The 19,223-nt window shown below is 33.6% G+C and overlaps 1 protein-coding gene across 1 annotated transcript in view; it reads right to left on the minus strand.

Moving 5' to 3' along the window:
• Positions 1-390: 390 nt before the first annotated feature.
• Positions 391-19,223, minus strand: part of LOC149421181 (trypsin-like) — a 35,336-nt gene continuing 16,503 nt past the window's right edge. The window contains exons 3-4 of the mRNA XM_089635396.1: positions 1,530-1,776; positions 391-957 (exon numbers count right to left, since the gene is read on the minus strand). Coding sequence (XP_089491522.1) covers positions 649-957; positions 1,530-1,776 — 556 coding nt within the window. The 3' untranslated portion in view covers positions 391-648. The remainder of the gene's footprint in view (positions 958-1,529; positions 1,777-19,223) is intronic.

Genomic DNA, 19,223 nt, shown 5'->3' on the forward strand with positions numbered 1-19,223 from the left:
TATGTGTCGTATGATATCATGTTACTGCTGCAACTACCTAGTATGTACATATAAACTTTACATTTCTTTTTAACTAATTTAAGTTTGTATACCTTAGGAGTAGGCATATTCTTATTTTTGTACAACACGTTTATACCTACAAATAATTATTGTATGCATTTACTATTTACTTGTTGTTATAATATGTCAAATGAATATGGTTACATGTATTTTTACTGTTACAATTGTGAACTTATAATCTTCAGAATATTATACCATGTATGTAAAAGCCCAATGGGCGTATAAATAAATAAATATTATCTTCAATGATTAAATACTAGAATACAGTATACACAAACAAAAACAAAAATATATATTTATTTGAAGTGTGTATTTATGATGAGTAATTTTTTTTTACTTTTCGAACGGTGTGCATTCGAAAAGCAATTTTCTGATCGTCTCTCTAATTTTTCGACAAAAATATAACTACTTATGTCACTTTATAAAAAAAAAAAACAATATTTGTTTTTTAAATAATGATCGTGGGGCACATATTTTAGAAATACTTCCAACTTCACAACTTCTGCAACATTAAAAAATTCCGTGATTTCTCACTGGTCTGCGCTAGAGATTATAAGAATATAATTATTGCTCCAAATTATCAATAATTTATTGCACATTATCAATTTTATCTTGCAGCCAATCTCTGAACACTGCGATGTCCACGTAGATAGTTGGATCTCCGCTTAGACCACAATTCCAGTGGTTGCTGAATAGTCCAACCAGCTCCTGGTTGATCACCAGTGGTCCACCTTCGTCCAGGTAGCAAGGAGTAATGTATGGGTTGTTCAAGTCACCAGCACAAAGTTCTCTGTCGGTGATGGTGATGTTGTATTTGAAGTAGTCCTCGACACAAAGATCGTGGTTGACCAACGGAACTGCTACCTTTTTCAGCCACCATACTGGGTTCCCAGGAAGCTGAAAGTAGAAAAAAAGCTACGCTAAAACTGGGTTTGTGCTAATGAGGAAAGAGATGTGTTATTTACAAGGCTATTGAAGCAACAACGAAATTGCAAACAATCTAATATTTCGCCCGCTCGGCTTGTAATATAATATATCCATTGTATTATTACTTTACTACACAAGGTAGTCCCTGCTTTATAATATATCCATTGTATTATAACTTTACTATATAAGGTAGCCCCTGATTTATAATATATCGATTGTATTATAACTTTACTATAGAAGGTAGGCCCTGATTTATAATATATCCATTGTATTTTAACTTTACTATATAAGGTAGGCCCTGATTTATAATGTATCCATTGTATTATAACTTTACTGTAGAAGGTATGCCCTTATTTATGGTTATGCTTAAAATAATTCCCAATTTGTTCTTTCATAGAGTGGGCTAATGGAATTATTTTTGGATGAAACACTTACTGAATCGTTCCGAAAGTCAGTTCTAAAATTAAAGCACATACCAGTTTTAGAGGTCCAGTTTTATACAGAGACACCACCGAAATTATTATTTTGAATCATAGACTTACGGTTTCAGTTCCATATCCAGTAATGGTAGCCCAGGTTGCTTCTGGGTAGTTGACACCATTGCTTATGAGCGGAATTGGTGCAATGAGCTCCGTCAGCTTGTAAGGCGTTTGGAGCAACACCACTGCGATGTTATAGTCCTTGCCATCAAACTGTTCGTGGAAGATGATCTGTTTGATGTCAGCAATCTCTCCTAGCATCAATGCTGCGTTGCTTCCAGCCCTTACTTTTCGGAATCTTTTGTCCTGGCTATATATTATTTATATACACAATAAATGAATCAAGTATACAATGTAATCAAGCATAAGTTGGAATTTACTCGGACATTAATTAAAGGTAACCAATTATTTAATTTGAATTCTAGATTTAAATTTTACCAAACTCATACTCGCAGGAATTCAAAAATGGATAAAAATGGACTCGCCCAAGTGTTTGAATTTGAAAATATATTCAAAATTTACCCAAATGATAATCCAGGGGAGGAATGGTTTAAAACAAGCAGCTATAATCAGAAGAAGGGACCAGTACATTCCAGGTAGACAGTGTCGTACAATTAAATTTAACCAAAATTTACCATCAAAATAATTTTTGTTGTTGTTATTATTAAAATTCTAGTAATATTTATCGTTTTACAAAAAAATATAAATTAGGAAGGTGCAATAATTAACAATAAATAACGAACTATAAAATATTATGAATTATGACCATATGAAGCTGCGTAAATTGGAGTAAGGAACGTTAAAGAAAAAAATATGGCTTAAAAAACATATATTCATAAAAAAATATGCATCTGATTCTGAATCGTATGTTTTATTAAATACAATTTTAGGTTAAATAAATAAACCCATAAATCGTAATTTCAAAATGATTAAAACCATAAGACTAAGTAAGATAATTGTGATTGGTCGGCGGATTCTAACAGAACTTATAACGCTATCTCAGGAGTTGGAATGCGGACAATTTTATGCCAAGTTGCGCTGAGTAAATTCACAACTAGCAATGGTTCACCACTGCGGTATACAAATTATTTGAAAAAATTGAAGATTTTGGAAATCTTGCTAAATATTTAAATTGGGTATATTTGTTGTTACCGTCCCTTGCTGTGGCTGGACCTATCGATATTCGATAATATTGTATCTCCAGGATTTATTTTTATAAGAAAATCAGTATCACCTATCATGACTTTTCAATTGACATCATTGTCGGTAAGAATGTTTTTTAAGTACGGGACAGCGCCTACTCAGGCCCGAGTTTCGATAATATTGTATCATTATCAACTAGAGGTGAGGCGAATTAATCGTACCCAGTAAAAGTACTGGGTATTTTCATTAGATACTTTGTACTTATGATAAATCTCCAAAATACCTGGTTCCAAAATTCCTCCAAGTATTTAAGTATTTTATACTGACACTAAGTATTTATTACTTACAAGTAATTTTAACAGGTACTTTTAATAGGGACTTTAAATAGGTACTTTAAATAGGTACTTTTAATAGGTATTTTTGTGTGGAATGTTGAACTGGCATTTTGAATAGGAAAAATGTGGGGAATTTTTTGACAGGGAATTTCGTAAACCACGGATTTCGAATAATTATTGGGGAATCTATTTAAAAAATGTTGGGAATCTGTAGGTTGAAATTATGTGAGAATGTGAGTAGGGGAAGGGAGGGTAAGATGGAAGGAGCGGGCAAGATGGAAACTATCAACCTATCGCAAACCGCGCGACAAAGTGCCCGTGTCTCTATGCACACAGATATAAGCGCCCATGTTGTATTTATGTCCGGTGACTCGGTTCGGCTCGCGCCACCAAGCGACTTACACGCGTGTTTTGTATTTTCGCGACGAATTATTACAAAATCAGTTGACTTTTAAAGTGTGATTACTCATACAAAGTAAGTAATACTACCATTTTGTATTTATAAACACTAACTATAAAGGATAGATTGTATGAATTGATATTTAAAGAGGAAAAAAATTAAAGGATTTTCTCAGATATTGATATTATTATTGGCAGTTAGCTTATGGGCAAGATGGAAAATTGCATTTTAGGGCAAGATGGAATAGTTTCCATTTTGCCCGCGTGCAATTATTTTGATTTCTGTTTTAATTTTTTCAACTAATTGAGAATGATTCTCTTTATAGATGGTGTTCAAGTATATTAGAAAGAGCAACATAGGATCTTGGATCTTGACTTGGCAGATAGCGATGGACGAAGCTGTAACTACTACAATACGCGCAGCTTCATAGAAATATGGAATTGCGATCGGAACTTACACCGCTATATCAAAAAAGGTATCGCGTCCAAAAACCTACGTAGATTGTGATGAAAGGCTTTAAATCACAGTGAAGAAAAACAGATAAACCATAGCTGCAAGAAAATATGCAAATTATTTATGAAAACGGACATGCTAACGACATCTGGCGGAGAAAGAATTGATCCAGCTTGCTTGCGGTAGGCTCCTGTAATAGTTGAAATTATATCGAGGTTCTAAGACGAAAGCAGAGAGGTCGTAAAATCGTCTAGGACTAGACAGGGCTTCCCCTTTTCTAGGCCTAAAAATAAACAATGAAGGTTGTCAACCAATAGATCTAAACAAAGAGCTATAAAAATTTTGAGTAACCAATCAGTGAACGAAGGGGGGTGTGTCTACGAAAGACAAAGGATTGAACCTTGGACCCGACATTAAAAAAGATAATTAATTGCATTTCCGTTCCCACAAAAATTAGAGGTGAACGCACTATGGCATAAACACTGACGTTCAAGGCGACAAACTCTAGGAAATGTTTACAATAACCGAGACATTTAGGTGATGGCGAACCGTTGAAATCGAGTGCTTTGAAGATTTTACAAATTGAAAAACACACGCACGAAAATGCAATGGAAAATTTATAAACGTGATAGTATAAAAAAGGGACGGGAAAAGCGAAGGAAAGTTACTGGCGGAATTTCAACTGTAGTGCAATTATTTATGATAGAAGGAGGGTGTCATGTTCGATAAAAATCGTACTAAAGAGAGGAGTGAGTGTTGGAAACAATGGAAATTAATCGTTATCAATTTAAGATGAAACGGACATATTGATAAATCAATTTTGAATGAAAATCTCGCAAAAAAAATAGACATTTTAGAAAATTGCGGCGACCGAATGGAAGGATAATACAGAGATTTTAGCTGCTACGAAGGTTCTAGGAAAATGAAAATTGAGTATTAGAAGAAGACAGTAAAATTAAACATATATCGATAGATTAGATTCAGGAAAAGTAGACATTTTCATGATTATTAGGTTAGATATATATTAGAGTTACCCAATATTACGGAGGGATCGAACCAAGATAAAAGGTTGGCGGTCTCATGTATATTTTGAAGAATAAACAATCGAAATCCGAACATGATTTTTATTTACGTTAAGGTAATAAACGATTGGAAAAGCGATTAACTTTAACGTTGGTCTTATGAAGTATTTAGATTAGTCAAAAGAGATAAAAATTAATAGGTTTGAAATTAAACTAAATTTACGAGTCTGGTACCAAAATTTTAAACGTAAACAGGTGTCCAGACATATAATTTATGTGAAATCTTGTAAGTGAGGGATGGAGGATGGGGCGGAGATTGGGTCAGGCAATAAAAATGACAGATATCCCAGAGTCTAATTAGGTATATCTCCCATAGAAGTGTGGAAAATTATATATTAATTAATAATAGATGAAGTATGAAATTTTCCTGGAGACCACACACATCGGGAAAAGTGGAGAAAAGATGAAAGAAAGGGTAAAGAACGGAGATAAAGAATAATCAAAGTGGAGAAAAGTGATACAATTCAAATTTATCCGTGAAATAAATAAATACGACTTGGAAAATAACTAGTTAAAGAGTTATGAGAAATGACATAAGAATAAAGAAGAAAATTGTGCAAGAAAACGTCGCGGATAAAAGAAAATCCAAAAGATAAGGAAAAATTCAAATCTGCGGCATTAAGAGAGAAAGTACTGGTGAAAATGGAAAAGCTCATATAGGTGACAATAAAATTGAGTAGAATTTAGATAAATCGAAATTCTAAACTGCATAGTAGGGATTTCAACATGGATTTAGGTATTTTTCACACGAGATGCGTAAAATTGAGATGTATATATATATTATTGAGGACGGACCTATCGCAAATTGAGAAAAAAAAGGAACACAAAATCATGAGAATTTAACTACATTTTGTATGAACACAGGACAAAGGAAGCTTGGGCGATTAACACAGACTTACCCGATTCGGACCCTATCGACTTAGATTTGTGAGATAAAAACTAACTACCGCCCAGAGCCGGAAAGCAGAACATCTTATGGGAGCACATTCGATATTGATGGAAGGAGTGTTTGGATTTACGAGTTGATAGGAGATAGAATTAAGCATCAAGAGACATTCAGATACGTCTTTTGGAACCTGAGAGGGGTATAAAAGATGGAACTCATCAGTCAGGAGGGCAGTCGCGCCGAGGGTTTGAAAAGTCGTTACATGGCAGTACTACGTCTATTGGTAAAATTCTAGTGAAATAATCTAAGTGTTAAATTCTGAACAAGTCCCTAGACTTAGAAAGTTTTGTAAAAAGTCTTAAATTCAGTTTCTAAATTCTGAAAACCCCACCAGTGAAGTTTTGTTAAATCAGTTTAATTTGGTTAAACAGTGAAAATAAATATAATTTAAACTCAGTGCTTAAAAGTGTTAAGTGAAGTGCAAAAAGTGAATTGTGAATTAATTAAAAATTTAAAAATAATTATTTCATTCAAAGTGAAAACATTCAAATTAAATTTAAGAGTTTGTTATCGTTAATCTAAAGTGAACGTGATCGCGTATTGATATTTAAAAATAGATTATAATTTAACGTCAATTTGGTTAAAAAATAATAATAATAGTAATAAATACTTCATCTTAGGTTAAAAGAAACACAAAAACAAAAAAAAGGATTCGATAATAATAAACGTTTAAATCTTTGTTCTAAAATTAACAGTTAGAAAAAAATTTAATTTATTAATAGTCGAGTAAATTAAAAGTTTGCACAATTTGGAATAAATTTTCTTATCAATTTAGATAAAAAGAAATTTAGAATTAATAAATTGTTCAATTAAAATCCATCGTGCGTATAGCGACAGTGTTAAAAGTGTTTGTCGTTTTAACCGGAATTTTAATCATCAGTCTATCATTTCGAAAAAAGAATTTGAAGCAGCTATCATTCAAAGGCCTAAACTAGAAAAGTGTTATTAAATCAACGGGTTTTCTGAATTAGGATTTCGTTCGGAAGAAAAATTAAATATCAGCTAATTTATACGATTCAAGCGAGAATAAAATATTAAATAGGAATAAATCGTCGAAAAGATTTATTTTGAAATTAGTTGAAAAATACAATTAATTAGGTAGGATTTCTTCACCAAGGTTGTTGTGTACACCCGACCGGAAATACCTTGACGTGGGTGAGTTTTCCTTTTATAAATAATTTTCAGGTCCCAGGAGACACAGAAGGGCTGTGAAGTGGAAGTATATCAATTGAATATTAAATTAAAACAACAAAACAAAGAATTACACATTAATATATGTATATTGTATATTTGTATATATATTTATAAATATAAAATAAAATATTGTATATAAAGAATATATATATGAGTAATGTAATTATATATATGTATTTTATTTATTAATCGAAGCATCGAAATGGTAGTGATTTTAATACCTACTCATGGACATATCTATATTATTGAAAAAGAAAATATGTATTTATTAATATTCCAGACTATGTAGAATCATATATTTTATATTTATTTATTAATATATGTACTCTTTTTTTAACATATTTTGACAATAGAGATATGTGTACTTAAATATATATTTATATTATTTATTCTTCATTTAACCTAGTAAATTTACTAAATTCGGAAAATGAAATAAATAGTTTAACTTCAATAAAAGATTTAAAAATATTTAAATAAATAGTGCGCAATAAAAGTAAAGAGGCACAAATGACTTCTAAGGAATTTTAAAATAAACAAATCTCACATTTAGGTTAGTGTGTCAGGAGATGTTTATATTATTTGTTTACAAAACAAAGGATCACTGGAGAATTGGGTCAACCGCATAGTTTGAAAACGACCTTGGCCATAATTAGTTAGTCACAAAGGATTTTATTAATTACCCGAAACAGCTGGAAGATGCGTGTTCTCAAATACTTATCAATCACAAACGACAATTGGAAAATCACGGATTAGCCAGATTTATATCAAAAAATTACATGAAACATTTGAATACCATAATTAGTTAGTCGCATAGATTTTTATTAATTACCTGAAACAGCTGGAAGCTGCGTGCTTACAAATACTTATCATTCACAATCGACAATTGAAAAATCACGGGTTAGCCAGATTTATATCGAATAATTATACGAAACATTTGAATTTTATTGATTGGGTGCTCATACAAAACCCCATCAGTTGCCTGAGATATTTGAGGGTCGAGTACTCTCTAATGTGGCAATCAACCACTTGAAACAATTGGAAAATCACGGGATAGGATGAACAAAAATTAATGTTGAACCCTGGAGGTAAAATTTAAAACAAATACAGTTCATCAATAGGAGGCAGTGGTCGCTCCTACAACAAGACCATTAACCAAACCAAATAGAGATGACGATTCTCTTAAATAAAAACGTCAAAACCAAACAAACAAAAGCTTGGAGTTCGATAGCTCTCCAAAACAAACTATCAAATATGACCTTATTCTACTAGTATTTATTAGTATCACCTTATTAGTACGTATATATTCGGTTACCAGACCTAGAGCTTCGCAGAGTTCTCGGCGCGAGATCCGAGCTCGGGATGCGAGGTAGATAGCCTCGTATTGCGAGTTATAAACCTTTCCCAAACTGTATGTATACATATATTTATTCGTATGTACTGTTTACTGGAGAATGCGGACCTGCATACAGCTTGCATTTTAGGTCTTATAGGCCACTATCGCATTTTCTCTTAAACGTGGAATGAGGATTCACGACCCGTAAGTCCACACCAACCGTGAGTATATGATTGTATATAGGACGAAACCGGTTCGCCCTAAGTAAATTGTAGTCCAAGGAGGGGTCGGAATTTGGGGGTATCGAGACCCGAGGGGAAACTTGAAGGCTGCACATGATGACGTGGAAGGCTTTTTGGGACGAGATAACTTAGGTATCAATCAAAGAGCCGTGTCAAAGGATTGTGCAAATTTCTTGTTGACTCACGATCATCTCGTTTACTTGCAGGAGGATTTGGAGCCAAATTATGCCAGCAAATGGGCTATTCCGAGTTCGTCAAATATGCAATTAACTAATTACATTAACCTACTAAATCAATCTTTACATGTACCTTATAGCAGCAGAATCATAAAGGAGTGGCGCCCCACAGACACAAGAGTTTACCAAAATCAAATTTACTAACAATTAACCATTTGAGTTATATCAAATTACCTGTCCAAATAAACATGTATAATATCTTTTAGCAGCGTTTAACTACGATTTTGTTAGGGTGCAGGGAATCAGAATAATTACAATAGGAAAGTTAGCTCATTCAGGGAATTCATTTAAGTCTAGGTTTGCAAAGGAAAAACCAATTAAATTGTGAAACTCAACACCTCGATCAGAACCAAGGGGGTTACCACAAAATGAAGGTAATTAAAATCCTATATCATAAATCAAAAAATTACACAACGTTTGATGGAATTTAATTACAATATAAATACGAAAATTATTTGCGTTCAAGTTCGTAAATAACGTATTAATTAGTTGAGTACATATGTCTATGAAGATATATAGTACAAGAGAGCTTTAAGTAGCTTTCTGTAGATATCAAAGAAAAGGGTCCAATTTTCATGGAGGCTTATGTGTTGTAGGGGAGGAATTTTCCATCCCTGCGAACACATATGCAAAGCCTTAGAGAAAAAATTAAATATCGGTCATAGCCAAGAGAGAAGAAAATTTTATATTGTTTTAAACAAAAAAAAAAAAAAGAAATATTTAAAATTACTCTCACACCCAAAAAGGTGAAACATTACAACTGACAGCCGTGTCCAGGAGGTTCAGGTTTTATAAGTTTTGAGAGAAAAAAAAACAAAGTTATTGGTCAACCTATTGCAAAAACGGAGAAAATAATAATAATAAATAGAACGAAATTAATTAAAGAGTTAACAAAACAAAAAAAAAAAAATTATCAGAAAAGTGCGACATTACATAAATATACAGTGAAATTTAAAAATAAATAGATTAACGTAAACAAACAATAAATCCAAAAAGAAAGTGTTAACGAATAAATCTTATAATACAAAAAGTGTCCTTATAAATAAAAATGTGTTAATTCAAATGACCGTGAACTTTAGAGTCAATAAAAATACCTTTCATACGATAGTATAAACAATATGAAAGAAGTAGGTTAATGATGTCATTCACTCGAGAGGAATGCGTTCCGTAAACAAAAACATTGTTTATGTTTTGGGTTCATCGAACAAATCGGAATGTTGATATAAAGCAAGTTTAATAAACAGACAAACCCGAAAAACATCGAACTTATTGGGACATCAAAGAACATCTAAAAATTGATAAGATAAACATCGAGATTTTAAAAAGTCGGAAACATCGTTGAATAATACGTATCACTCCGAGGAACAAAAAATTAAATAACAAACGTCGAGATTAAATAAACAATGACACAAAACGAGATAGCTGGAACAAATATAACATAAACATTGCATTTGGATATCGTGAAGTATTAACGTAAACAATTATTGTTTATCTTATATCCGACCAGCGGCGGGCCGTGGTACTTAACAAATTATTCACAAAGTCAGGAAAAGAAATTATTATTTCATCGCTAGACATTCGACAGAATTATGAGGAGGATAGAAAGGTTTAGAGAAATTAAATTGATTAATGTTTTACAACACCCAATGTACCTTACTAGATATCATTGGTTTTGCAAAAATAATGATTACGGAAAATATAAAATTGATTAATATCAATTGATTAACAAAAAAAAATATATATATATTTTTTTGATTAACATCAATATCATTATAAAACAAAAGAAAAACAATTATTTTGATATGTTGGGGTGTAATCTATTATGATCATGTTGTAACATAATAAATAGCGGAAATATTACACCCATATCATGTGATAGATAGATCTATAATAACAATAATATCAAAATAGAAAAGTGTAATTGTATTACATCATAGTTAATCATTAGGACCACGTGTTAGATTCAAATGGTCGCGCTACGTGCCGCCAATGTAGATACTTGTTGTCAGGATCACAAATCTCGATAATCGGCAGAGACATTAATGAGGGTGAAACATTTGATGTTTTGTTTTGTGAGGTAAGATTAATCTTACATAATATAATTTACCATCTAAACGGGTAAGTTGAAATAACGTAAGATTTACTCATGATAATTTTGTTGACATTCGGATCAGGTTGTTGACTATTAAAACATATTTTAAGACACAGAGAACTCAGTCAATGGATTCGATAAAGAATTCAAGTATAGGCCAAATAAATAAACGTTGTTTTGAAAAGACAAAGTGTTAGTTGAGAATTCGAGTTTCAATTTCAAAGAAAAAAAAAACAATTCAGAGTTGGCTCGAGATTTTAATGTCGTTGACGAATGTTTATGATGAGATATATATATGTGTATATATATACCTATTTAGAGGAAACATCTGAAATAGGTATTATAAAAATCATGTTAGGTATTTAAAAAAAAATCATAATAGAATTTGCAAATTTTGCAAATTGAATATAGATTTGAACTCAACAATAAATAAATATGGCAGAGAAAAGAAAAATCGATGACGCGAAGGTAAGCACCGAAACAGTTCCTTTAGGTGATGAACTGAGAGAAATATTCAAACGATCGCGAAAAAGTTCGTTACAAGTTGAAAATCTTAAGGCACCTGAAAATATGAGGCAGTCAGAGGGGGAGGCTAGAACATATTCGGATATCAAACAAGACGAGGGTATACAAGAGAGTGATGTGAAAATCATAAACGAACTTGAAATTTTACAGGAACAGCCAGGTGACAAAACACAGAAAAAAGTCTAGAAAAACAAAAAAAAACAAAAAAAATAAGAAAAACGAGAAAATTTGAAAAAAAATATAGAATAAGAAAGGCAACATATATATAAATAATTAAGAAAATTAAAATAGGAATATTAAGGTTGTCGCTTAGTAAGAAAAAAATATAGATACATAAGCCGGTAACACTCGGAAGAGCTAAGAAAATGGTGGGAAAACGTGGAATGGGGAGGCAAACAGAAGCTTTAGTGACGGCAATCGAGGAAAATGCTACAGCTGGGACGTCAGCAGTGAACATCGGAGATATTACTACAATAATTCAAGCAGCTTTAGCACCGCTTGTTGATAAAATGCAGGAACTTGAGAAACAATTAGGAAGACCAACAACAGTGGCGGTGACAGGAGAGGATAGTGCGCCGAAAAACGTTCTCCAAGTAGTGGAAATGCTACCGCAGCAAGAACGACCTTCATTTTCCGGTGGAAATCAAAACCCCATAAGTTTCTTAGAAGATATAAAAGAATACACTAGAAAAGTGAAACGTACAGATCCATTAATTGTCGTGCGGGAGAATTTGAAAGGGGAAGCAAAAACGTGGGCCAAACTATACAACAAGCGATGGGAAACAATGTTGGATTTCGAAAGAGATTTTTTAGCTACCTATTGGGGAGACATAAAGAAGAATGAGGTTCGCCGTCGTCTTGCAGAAGGGGTATATGATGCCAAGAGAGATATATCCATGCTCACTCATTTCGCGAATTATTGGGATTTAGCGAAAGCATTAAAAATCACAGAGGCACCGTTAAGCGTAGTTGACGAAATTATGAGACATTACCCTAAAGAAGTTCAATCGCTATGGTTTTCAGGGCAGTCAGGAGATGAGATTGTCGCTGCTGAGTTTCTTCGAAAACTAGATACAATGGTTTGCACACCGGAAGAACGGAATACAAAGAAAAGGAGTGGGGAGGAGTTCGCCAAGAAGGACAAATACCGTGACCGTTACCACGCTATAAAGAAGAGAATTCACGCAATAGAGAGTGTGGAAGGAGGCGCTAGCTGCAGCAAGTGTGCCGAAACTACGACATCTTCAAAGGGAGGTTCTACAATAACTACAAGCGGCAAGGAGCTAGTCATCGCAAACAATTCGGGAAACGGCCGAGGGTTGATTCATTAGCCCTCATGAATACGACTCACACAGGGAGAGGGACGCCGGCACCAAAACACAACACTGCATTGAAGATTATGATGAAATGGGGGTGGAATCCAATGAAAGGACTGGGAAGAAATGAACAAGGGATGACTGTTCCAATAAAAGCAGAAAGGAATGTGAGAAGACGAAAGGATGGAGCGGAAGAAACGAGAACGGAAGCGGAAATAGATGTGGAAGTATGTGTCAATTCTTTACAACAAATAACGGATGAATGGAATCAATTGAAAATGAACGAAGAGAAAACAAGAAGGGAAATTAGTGGGTTCAACAACATTTTCGAAGACAGAGATTATGAGGAAGTAGAAAAGGGTAGCACTTTACCGTTATTACCGGAAGCCAAAGCACAGATAGATAACACGGAAGTTCACTGTTTAATAGATACCGGAAGTCAAATCACGTGCGTTTCTCAAGAGTTTTATGAAAATTATTTAAATGATCAAACAATTTATCCTATTATGCCTGTAACGACTATACAGATTAAAGTAGCGATAGGACACAAAAGTCAGAGAATATCTAGGTTGGTTCTAGTACCGTTGCGATTTGGAGATGTTATAATAAATACGCCGTGTTTAATAATACCAAAGTTAATTAGGCCAATTATATTGGGTATCAACTGGTTAGACGAATATACAGCTGAATTTAAATGTGGAGAGAACAGAAAGTTAAAAATAAAAACAGGAAATGGGAAGAAGGAAATAGAGTTAGTAAATTCATCCGTAATTCATAGGAAACCTAAACAGGAGGTTAGAAATCAAAATTTCACAAGTGGAAAAATAATTAGTATTGAATTAAACCCTGAAATAAATAATACGGCGTGCCTCGAGCGTAGAATAACGACCTTTGTGTCCGAGTTAAATTTAGATTCAAAAGGAAAAGAAGGGTTAGAAAAGATTTTAATTAAACATAAGAATGTATTTATAGACAAACCGGGTCTAACTACTTTGTACACTCACGAAATAAGAATGACGGACGAGACGCCTTTCGTTAAGCGATCCTACCCAGTACCATTTGCTTACAGAGATAAGATTGATGAAAAAATTAGAGAATTGGAGTCATTAGGAATCATCAGTAGAGAGGCCACGCAGTTTTCTAGTCCTCTAACATTTACCTTGAAAAAAGATGGGACGGTTAGGATACTCTTAGATGCTAGATTCTTAAACACCAGAATGCAGGCGGAAGTAGAAAAACCACCATTAACTTCAGAAATTATACAGCGTTTTCATGGTGTAAAATTCATAACCACAATAGATCTAAATTCAGCTTACTTTCAAATACCTATCAGTCCAGAAAGTCGCAAGTATACTGGGTTTGTATACAATGGAAAATCTTACGTATACAAGGTATTACCGCAGGGGTTAAAAACATCAGTAGGGAGTTTTTCAAGAGGAATGGACAAAATTCTAGGACCAGGGGTGAGGGAATTCTGCGCTAATTACTTAGATGATTTAATAATATATACGTGTGGTAGTCAAGAAGATCATTTTGAACATGTAAACGCAGTGCTTGAGAGGTTAAAGGAAGCAAACATGACTTGTAAACTCGAAAAATGTCAATTTTTATTCACAGAAGTACGTATGTTAGGACATATTATAACGCCGTTGGGAGTTCAAATGGATCCGGAAAAGATTGACGCCATAAAAAATTTTCCGGTACCCAAGAAAATAAAACAAGTTAGAGCCTTTCTTGGACTTTGTAATTATTACCGTAGATTCGCGAATAAATATGGGGAAACAACACGGGTTTTGTGCGATTTACTTCAGAAAAATAGAACCTGGCGATGGGGTGACTCAGAACAGCGCGCATTTGAGAGGGTGAAAACATTATTTTTAGAGACAGTTATTTTACATCATCATGACCCAAATAGTACTTATTATTTACAGACAGATAGTTCGGGGTTCGCCATAGGAGGAGAATTATATCAGTTGGATGAGGAAGGGAATCACCACGTTATTGGATTTATTAGCAAAGCTTTAAGAGGACCGGAGTTGAAATGGACCACGTCAGAACAAGAGTTATGGGCGATAATATATGCTTTACATAAATTTGAGACATATTTAAGAGGAGTACACTTAATAATTAGAACGGATCATCAAGCATTGACATTTTTAAAGAGCTGGAAGATGTACAGTGGCCGACTAACACGGTGGATTTTGTATTTAAATCAATTTAACTTCACTGTAGAGTACGTCAAAGGGAAGGAAAATATAGGGCCTGATATTTTATCTCGTTATTCTTGTGATGCAAAAAATGTACAGGAGGAGAAAAACACGTGCCCAGAGATAGCAGCTTTTGCAGTGAAAGGTAGACAACAGATTCGAAAACACTTAGAAAATATAACTGAACTACAAAAACAAGACACATTTTTGGGAGAAATTTCCGGATATTTGCGCAAGGGAAAATTTGGGCCGCCGACAAAAGATGTTAATAGGTATTTGAAAAATTACAAAAAAATAGGCAAGACTTTATATTACACAACAGGACTAAACAAAACGGTGTTAGCAGTACCACAAGAGTTGACTGAAGAACTAATAAAAATGATACATTTAGAAATTGGACACGGAGGAGTTTTTAAAACAGGGACAGCTTTGGGAGATAGGTATTATTGGCCAGGCATGCACCGAGATATAAAACGCATAGTGAGAGGGTGTCACCTATGTCAGCTGGCGAAGCGCGAAATTCGACCAACTGTAGGGCCGAGTAGATCCATAATTACCAAAGAAGTAGGACAATTAGCTATGGCAGATTTATACGGACCTTTACCGAGAGGAATAGGAGGGGTTAAATTCATTTTCGTGATCCAAGATTCATTCAGTAGATTTGTAAAATTATATAAATTGAGGATAGCAAGTACTAAGACCGTGTTAAATTGTGTAGAGGATTTTAATAAAACAATACAAATAGATGCTTTGTTAACTGACAACGGATCTCAATTTACGTCGAAGAAATGGGAAAACAATTTAAATAGGATGGGCATACGAATCGTACATACTTCAATACGAAATCCCGGACCGAACATAACAGAGCGCGTGAATAAAGAATTAGGTAGAATTTTCCGTATTTATTGTCACGAAAAACATACCAAGTGGGCGGCTTTCCTTAAAGAAATAGAACAAACCTACAATAATTCGATACACTGTTCAACAGGATTCTCACCTAATGAAATAGCTTTTGGGAAATCACCAACTTATAGTTTAGACAGGTATACTCAAGGCTGCGGAAAATCTACGAAAACAATAAATGAAATAAGATTAGCAGCACGGAAAAATTTAGAGAAAAGCGCTGCAAATCGACAGAAATACTATAATCTCAACAAAAGATTAATAACTTATGAGATTGGGACCCTGGTCAAGTTGAAAAAATTTACACAATCAAACCTACTCAAAAAAGAAATAAAAAAATTCAATCTGCTTTACGATGGACCTTATGTAATAGGGTCAGAAGTTTATAGTAACACGTATACGCTAATTGATCCGGTAACTCGGGAAATAAAAGGAGATTATAGCGCAATTCATCTAGCGAAATATTATACATGTAATAAGGAACGAAAACCGAGTTTAGAGATAGTGGAAATCAACGAATAAAATGCGAAATTTACAAATATTTGAAACTTTAAATAAACAAACGATTGAGAAATACAAATAAGAATATGTTAGAATACGATATAATTTAAGGAGGGAGGGAGAAAGAAAATTACTAAAATATTAGACTATCAGTTTGTTTGCGAGGGGCGGGTCGTCCTTAAGTCTTTAAGGTTGAGTGAACAAATTTCTTAATAAGCGACAATCATATTCTAATTTACTAATAGAGTAAGAGAAAAATTTTTCGATAATATTGATTTTCTAGTTTAGAAAAAAAAAAAAATTGTGTGTTAGTGTGTAGGAAAATTTTGTTAGAAAAGTAAGAACACAGAAGGAAAACGTATAGGAGCTATATACCTACAAAAGGAACTTTAAAAAAATATATATTATAAATAGGATAGGGTACGTTTTATAAAACAAGATTTTAAATTGACAATGCATAGAGTTAGAATTTTTTTTGAAAACTTGAAATAAGGTTATCTATAGATTTAGAGTAGACATTAGGTAAAGATAAAAAGGGAACATTAGAAATTACGATATCGATAGGTTAAATTTTCAAAAAAAAAAAAAATTTTAAAGGGAAACAGGAACGATGAGAAAATTGGAGGTTAGTTAAGAACAGTTATGAAATTAAAAAATTAGGATGGACAACACCTAGGCTAGAACAACTTGTTTGAATGATCTATGAAAAGACAATTAGAAATTACACAAAAAATTTTTAGCGAATAAGAAAGAAAAAAAAAAAAAAACAAAATGCTGGAAAAGTTTAAATGAAACATGTATACCACTGATTGTCGGATTGGGTGAGGTCGTGCAAAGATATACATTTCACAAAAATATAATACTTACAAAACCAAAACAAACAATTATTTGCACACCAAGAGACCACCCGCCCTTCAGTTGGTCAATGGACCGCGAGATTGCAAACAATCTTTACCTGAATCATTGTGAGGGAGGTCTTAGTCCAACCAGGTTGAGGACCACCTAAACACGCGAGTCGAGGGGCGTGTTTTTTTTCCCAGAAAAAAAAAGAGATTAATTTTGAGTTTATCAAAATTAGAGAAAATTCCATAAAATAAAATCTACGCGAAAAAAAAAATAGAAAATACAATGTGATTCAAAGTTCAAGGTTGTTAACAATCCAAACAGAATGAAAAGAGAGATAGGGAATGACAGAATGGAAGGAGAGATAGGGAATAACAGAATGAGGGGGGGGAGAAAGGAAATAACAGAATGGAAAGAGAGATAGGGAATAACAGAATGAGGGGGGGGGAGAAAGGAAATAACAGAATGGAGAGAGAGATAGGGAATGATAGAGTGAGGTAGAGAAAGGAAATAACAGAATGGAAAGAGAGATAGGGAATAACAGAACGAAGGGGGGAGAAAAGCTAGACTACATTTTGAACACAATTTCGATGTCTAAAGTAGTATACAACGTTAGCCACAGCAAATTGAGTTCAGAGGGGGGAACTGTGATGAAAGGCTTTAAATCACAGTGAAGAAAAACAGATAAACCATAGCTGCAAGAAAATATGCAAATTATTTATGAAAACGGACATGCTAACGACATCTGGCGGAGAAAGAATTGATCCAGCTTGCTTGCGGTAGGCTCCTGTAATAGTTGAAATTATATCGAGGTTCTAAGACGAAAGCAGAGAGGTCGTAAAATCGTCTAGGACTAGACAGGGCTTCCCCTTTTCTAGGCCTAAAAATAAACAATGAAGGTTGTCAACCAATAGATCTAAACAAAGAGCTATAAAAATTTTGAGTAACCAATCAGTGAACGAAGGGGGGTGTGTCTACGAAAGACAAAGGATTGAACCTTGGACCCGACATTAAAAAAGATAATTAATTGCATTTCCGTTCCCACAAAAATTAGAGGTGAACGCACTATGGCATAAACACTGACGTTCAAGGCGACAAACTCTAGGAAATGTTTACAATAACCGAGACATTTAGGTGATGGCGAACCGTTGAAATCGAGTGCTTTGAAGATTTTACAAATTGAAAAACACACGCACGAAAATGCAATGGAAAATTTATAAACGTGATAGTATAAAAAAGGGACGGGAAAAGCGAAGGAAAGTTACTGGCGGAATTTCAACTGTAGTGCAATTATTTATGATAGAAGGAGGGTGTCATGTTCGATAAAAATCGTACTAAAGAGAGGAGTGAGTGTTGGAAACAATGGAAATTAATCGTTATCAATTTAAGATGAAACGGACATATTGATAAATCAATTTTGAATGAAAATCTCGCAAAAAAAATAGACATTTTAGAAAATTGCGGCGACCGAATGGAAGGATAATACAGAGATTTTAGCTGCTACGAAGGTTCTAGGAAAATGAAAATTGAGTATTAGAAGAAGACAGTAAAATTAAACATATATCGATAGATTAGATTCAGGAAAAGTAGACATTTTCATGATTATTAGGTTAGATATATATTAGAGTTACCCAATATTACGGAGGGATCGAACCAAGATAAAAGGTTGGCGGTCTCATGTATATTTTGAAGAATAAACAATCGAAATCCGAACATGATTTTTATTTACGTTAAGGTAATAAACGATTGGAAAAGCGATTAACTTTAACGTTGGTCTTATGAAGTATTTAGATTAGTCAAAAGAGATAAAAATTAATAGGTTTGAAATTAAACTAAATTTACGAGTCTGGTACCAAAATTTTAAACGTAAACAGGTGTCCAGACATATAATTTATGTGAAATCTTGTAAGTGAGGGATGGAGGATGGGGCGGAGATTGGGTCAGGCAATAAAAATGACAGATATCCCAGAGTCTAATTAGGTATATCTCCCATAGAAGTGTGGAAA

The sequence above is a fragment of the Hesperophylax consimilis genome, chromosome 9, assembly GCF_061612785.1.
Source record: "Hesperophylax consimilis isolate HC1 chromosome 9, BYU_Hcon_1.0, whole genome shotgun sequence".
NCBI lineage: Eukaryota > Metazoa > Arthropoda > Insecta > Trichoptera > Limnephilidae > Hesperophylax > Hesperophylax consimilis.